The sequence below is a fragment of the Apodemus sylvaticus genome, chromosome 23, assembly GCF_947179515.1.
Source record: "Apodemus sylvaticus chromosome 23, mApoSyl1.1, whole genome shotgun sequence".
NCBI lineage: Eukaryota > Metazoa > Chordata > Mammalia > Rodentia > Muridae > Apodemus > Apodemus sylvaticus.
In genome coordinates this window covers 35,179,885-35,185,884 of record NC_067494.1, presented here as the reverse complement: position 1 = coordinate 35,185,884, position 6,000 = coordinate 35,179,885, and the positions used below count along the sequence as shown (strand labels likewise).

The following is a 6,000-nucleotide window of genomic DNA, read 5'->3' as shown; positions in this document are numbered from 1 at the left end:
ATCGCAGACCTCCATTTCAAAGAGTTTAGAGGCCAAGCTCATAAAAACAGTGCAATTTATGTAGAAAATAAAATGATATATTTTTTTCAATCTTTCCCCCACCCCAGTTTCATAAAAGATCTTACTTTTAAAGAAAAAGCTTATTTCTTTTCTGTTTAGTCTCAATCTCGGAGGAAAAAAACTTCAATATTCATGATGGAGAGGAGTAAACTATTTCTAAATAGAAGATCAAAAATTTTTAGTAAGACGATAAAGACAGAAGCTGATCATGGTACCATAAAACCCATAATTTCATCTCTGGGGAGGCTGAGGCAGAGAAGGGTTGCAAGTCAGTAGGCAGCATGGTCTTTAAGATCAATGCCTTGAAAGAAATTCCTCTTTAAATTGACAAGAAGTATGTTGTGCGATAATTTTACTAACATTAGCAATCTAATACTAAGAGACGAGACTAATAATGGAGTCATATTCAGGCAGTAGCTCTTTCACTGTGCTTGTTCAGTATGCCAAATGTGTTTTTCATATGACTTCTTCAATGTATTTTTAATTATAAAGTACCTATTTAAAGAGAGAGAGAGAAGTACAGGCATTCCCCCACCCCAGAAGCACACACTTTATTCTTCAAAGGAGAAGCCATGGACACCTACCTGCCTGTGTGGCAAGTGACCATTAGGTGTGCTCCGAAACAGTCTCCAGGGGCTGGCGAGAGGTGAGCATTTTATCCCTGCCATGTTTTTTTTTTCCAGAACATGCTCGCGGAAATAGAGCAGAAAGTGGCGGCCCTGTCGCAGCTGTCTGTGCACAATGAGAACCTGCTGTTGGAGGGCAAGGCTCACACGAAGGATGAGGCGGAACAGCTGGCCGTGAAGCTGAGGGCTCTCAAAGGGAGCCTCGTGGAGCTGCAGAGGGCCCTGCACGACAGACAGCTCAACATGCAGGTGAGCATGCCTGCCGGAAGCAGCCCGGGCTGGCATGGCGCCCGTGGCACACTTACCACACACATCCTTGTGAGTGTGTCAGTGGAGAAAAAATGCTGGAGGCTGAACACACACACCTATACGGGCTTGGGTTCACTAACATTTCGGCACGTCTATTCACATCCTGCCTTGGGCCTGGGTTTCCAGCTAGGCTGTCACCGTTGACTGACCAGCACGTGGATCTGAGGAGGACATTGTGATGTGATGTTTGCTTTCCTTTTGGATTCCTCTCACAGTCCCCTCTCTAGATATATTCAGACTGTTTTAGGTGGTTTCTGCATTCAAACCCTCCCTTATGCCAGGCCAATGAATCTTCCCACCTGTGATTCCTCATGGTCAACTTGTTTTTACATTGTTGGAGTCTTCTGGGCATCGTTTCCCTGACCTACCTCTAACTTTCTCCTGATTTTAGCTTCGTTGTGTCCTTACATTTAGATTTTTTTTTTTTTGAAGAACATCAGACTCTACTCATTGGTTATAAACATCTGTTTTCTTTTTTTTTTTAATTGAATATATTCTTTATTTACATTTCAAATGTTATACTCTTTTCCCTGTTTCCCGCTTCCCAGAAACCCCCATCTTATCCCCCTCTCCCTTTTTCTATGAGGATGCTCCTCCACCCAACCCACTCCCACCTATCCTCCTTCGATTCCCCTATACTGGGACATCTATGGAGCCTTCAGAGGACCAAGGACCTCTCCTCCCGTTGATGCCTGACAAGGCCATCCTCTGCTACATGTGCAGCTGGAGTCATGTGTACTCCTTGGTTGATGGCTTAGTAGCTCCAGGGGGTCTGGTTGGCTGATATTGTTTCTCTTCCAATGAGGTTGCAAACCCCTTCAGCTCCTTTAGTTTTTTCTCTAACTCCTCCATTGGGGACCCCACGCTCAGTGTAATGGTGGCTGCTAGCACTGTCTCTGTAAGGCTCTGGCAGGGCCTCTCAGGAGACAGCCATATCGGGCTCCTTTCAGCAAGCATTTCTTGGCATCCACGATAGTGCCGGGGCTTGGTAACTGTTTCTAGGCTGAGTCCCCAGGGAGGACAGTCTCTGCTCCATACTTTGCCTCCATAATTGCTCCTGTGATTATTTTTTTTTCCCTTTCTCAGAAAAACCGAATCACCCATACTTTGGTCTTTCTACTTCTTGAGCTTCATGTGGTCTGTGAATTGTATCTTGTTTATTCTGAGCTTTTGGGCTAACATATCCACTTATCAGTGAGCACATACCATGTGTGTTCTTTTGTGATTGTCTTACCCCACTCAGGATATTTTCTAGTTCCATCCACTTGCCTAAGAATTTTATGAATTCATTATTTTTAATAGCTAAGTAGTACTCGATTGTGTAAATATAACACATTTTCTGTATTCATTCCTCTGTTGAAGGACATCTGGGTTCTTTCCAGCTTCTGGCTATTATAAATAAGGCTGCTATGAACATAGTGGAGTATGTGTTCTTATTGCATGCCGGGGAATCTTCTGGGTATATGCCCAGGAGTGGTATAGTAGGGTCCTCAGATAGTACTATGTCTGATTTTCTGAGGAACTACCAGACTGATTTCCAGAGTGGTTGTACCAGCTTGCAATCCCACCATCAGTGGAGGAATGTTCCTCTTTCTCCACATCATTGACAGCATCTGCTGTCACCTGAGTTTTTCATTTTAGCCATTCTGACTGGTGTGATATGGAATCTCAGGGTTGTTTTGCATTTCCCTGATAACCAAGGATGCTGAACATTTCTTTAGGTGCTTCACAGCCATTTGAGTTTCCTCAGTTGAGAATTCTGTTTAGCTCTGTACCCCATTTTTTTAAATAGGGTTATTTGATTCTCTGGAGTCTAATTTCTTGAGTTCTTTGTATATATTAGATATTAGCCCTCTATCAGATGTAGGATTGGTAAAGATCTTTTCCCAATCTGTTGGTTGCCATTTTGTCCTATTGACAGTGTCCTCTGCCTTACAGAAGCTTTGCAATTTTATGAGGTTTCATTTCTTGTTCTTAGCCATTGGTGTTCTATTCAGGAAAATTTCCCCTGTGCCCATGTGTTCAAGGCTCTTCGCCACTTTCTCCTCTTTAAGTTTCAGTGTATCTGAAGTTCACTTGGACTTGAGCTTTGTACAAGGAGGTAAGAATGGGTCCATTTGCATATTTCGACATGCTGACTGCCAGTTGATCCAGCACCATTTGTTAAAAATGCTGTCTTTTTTTCCACTGGATGTTTTTAGCTCCTTTGTCAAATATCAAGTGACTATAAGTGTGTGGGTTCATTTCTGGGTCTCCAATTCTATTCCATTGATCTACATGCCTGTCTCTGTACCAATACCATACAGTTTTTATCAAAATTGCTCTGTAGTAGAGCTTGAGGTCAGGGATGGTGATTCCCTCAGAAGTTCTTTTGTTGTTGAGATTAGTTTTCACTATCCTGTTTTTTTTTTTTTTTTTGTTATTCCAAATGAATTTGCAGATTTATCTTTCTAGCTCTATGAAGAATTGAGTTGAGTTTTGATGGGGATTGCATTGAATCTGTAGATTGCTTTCAGCAAGATGGCCAGTTTTCCTATATTAATCCTGCCAATCCATGAATATGGGAGATCTTTCCATGTTCTGAGATCTTCTTTAATTTCTTTCTTCAGAGGCTTGAAGTTCTTGTCATATAGATCTTTCACTTGCTTAGTTAGAGTCACACCAAGGTATTTTATACTGTTTGTGGCTATGGTGAAGGGTGTCATTTCCAGAATTTCTTTCTCAGCCTCTTTATCCTTTGAGTAGAGGAAGGCTATTGATTTGTTTGAGTTGATTTTATAACCAGCCACTTTGCTGAAGTTGTTTATCAGCGTTAGGAGTTCTCTGGTAGAATTTTTGGGGTCCTTTAAGTATCGATTATATCACCTGAAAACAGTGATATTTTGACTTCATTTCCAATTTATATCCCTTTGACCTCCTTTTGTTGTCTTATTGCTCTAGCTAGAACTTCAAGTACTATATTGAATAGATATGGAGAGAGTGGGCAGCCTTGTCTGGTCCCCAATTTTAGTGGGATTGCTTCAAGTTTCTCTCCATTTAGTTTGATGTTGTATACTGGTTTGCTGTATATTGCTTTTACTATGTTTAGATATGGGCCTTGAATTCCTGAATTTTCCAAGAAGATCTCACATTTTTAAAGAGCATGTTTAACTCACCATTTAATTTGTTGTGATAGGTGATGTATACAAACTTTTATTTTACTATATTTATCCCCCATCCTCCCTCCCCCTTTCTCTCTTTCTCTTTCTAATAGAGCCTTGTTATGTGGCCTAGGTTATCCTTGAACTCACTGTGTTGTACTGAAGGAGTGGATGGTATGAATGTGTTTATGCATGTGTGCATTCATGTGAGTGAGTGAGTGTGTGTGTGTGTGTGTGTGTGTGTGAACAATCCAGCCAAAGGGAAAGCTAGTATTAAGACTTCCAGGTGGAATTACACACTGGCTGTCCAAAGCCAGTGTAGCTGGGACAGAGTAACAAACAGATGAAATTAAACTTGGTCTTTTTTTTCATTTTAATATTTTTATTTTCTATATTCTTTGTTTACATTCCAAATGATTTCCCCTTTCCCGGATCCCCCTTCCCCATATGTCCCATAAACCTTCTTCTCTCCACCCATTCTCCAATCCCCTCCCTCCTTTTTCTCTATCCTTATATTCCCCTCCAACGCTAGATCAATCCTTTCCAGGATCAGGACCCTCTCCATACTTCTTCATGGGAGTCATTTGTTATGCAATTTGTGCCTTGGGTATTCAGGGCTTCTGGGCTAATTAATATCCCCTTATCATAGATTGCATTCCATGTGTATTCTTTTGTGATTGGGTTACCTCACTTAGGATGATGTTTTCCAGATCAAACCATTTGCCTAAAAATTTTGTGAATTCATTGTTTCTAATTGCTGAGTAGTATTCCATTGTGTAAATATACCACATTTTCTGTATCCATTCCTCCTTTGAGGGACATCTGGGTTCTTTCCAGCTTCTGGCTATCATAAATAAGGCTGCTATGAACATAATGGAGCATGTGTCTTTATTGCATGCCAGGGAATCCTTTGGGTATATGCCCAGGAGAGGTATAGCAGGGTCCTCCTGAAGTGTCATGTCCAGTTTTCTGAGGAACTGCCAGACTGATTTCCAAAGTGGTTGTACCATCTTACAGCCCCACCAGCAGTGGAAGAGTGTTCCTCTTTCTCCACATCCTCACCAACACCTGCTGTCTTCTGAGTTTTTGACCTTAGCCATTCTGACTGGTGTAAGGTGAAATCTCAGGGTTGTTTTGATTTGCATTTCCCTAATGACTAATGATGTTGAGCACTTCTTAAGGTGCCTCTCGGCCATCCGAATTTCTTCAGGTAAAAATTCTTTGTTTAGATCTGTACCCCATTTTTTAATAGGGTTATTTGGTTCCCTGGGGTCTAACTTCTTGAGTTCTTTGTATATATTGGATATTAGCCCTCTATCAGATGTAGGGTTAAGCAGCTGAGTTTGCTGTAGCAAAATTTCCCCAAACTGAGGAGTTTAGAAACCACACGCACAGTGCACTGTGATCTAGGTTCTGGGAAGTCTGATGAAGATTCCAGCTGCTTCAGTGTCTAGTGAGGGGTCCCTGCCTGATCCACAGGCGGCATCCTCTTCCTGTGTCCTCAAGTGGAGGGAGAGGCCAGCTGAGACCTCCACTATAGCAAAGCTAGCTGCAGTAAGGTGACCCCACAGTCCTAACGTCCAGGTGACCTAGACACTGATCTTAACTCTGAGGAACAGGAAAGGCCATTGGACTGTTTGGGAATAGAGGAGGGACATGCTAAGCCCGTACCCACAGTTGGACTGGGGTAGAAGCTGGAGGTCAAATAGCTGATAATCACATCATCTTCCATCTTCCCCTCCCCTCCTCCTCTATCCTCCGTCTTCCCCTCCCCTCCTCCCCTCCCCTCCTCCCCTCTTCCCCTCCTCCCCTCCCCTCCTCCCCTCTTCCCCTCCTCCCCTCTTCCCCTCCTCCCCTCCTCCCCT

At 42.6% G+C, this 6,000-nt stretch overlaps 1 protein-coding gene across 1 annotated transcript in view; it reads left to right on the top strand.

The window, feature by feature from the left end:
- Positions 1–6,000, top strand: part of Syne1 (spectrin repeat containing nuclear envelope protein 1) — a 505,489-nt gene that overhangs the window by 362,536 nt on the left and 136,953 nt on the right. The window contains 1 exon segment of the mRNA XM_052169815.1: positions 744–935. Within this exon segment, the coding sequence (XP_052025775.1) occupies positions 744–935 (192 nt within the window).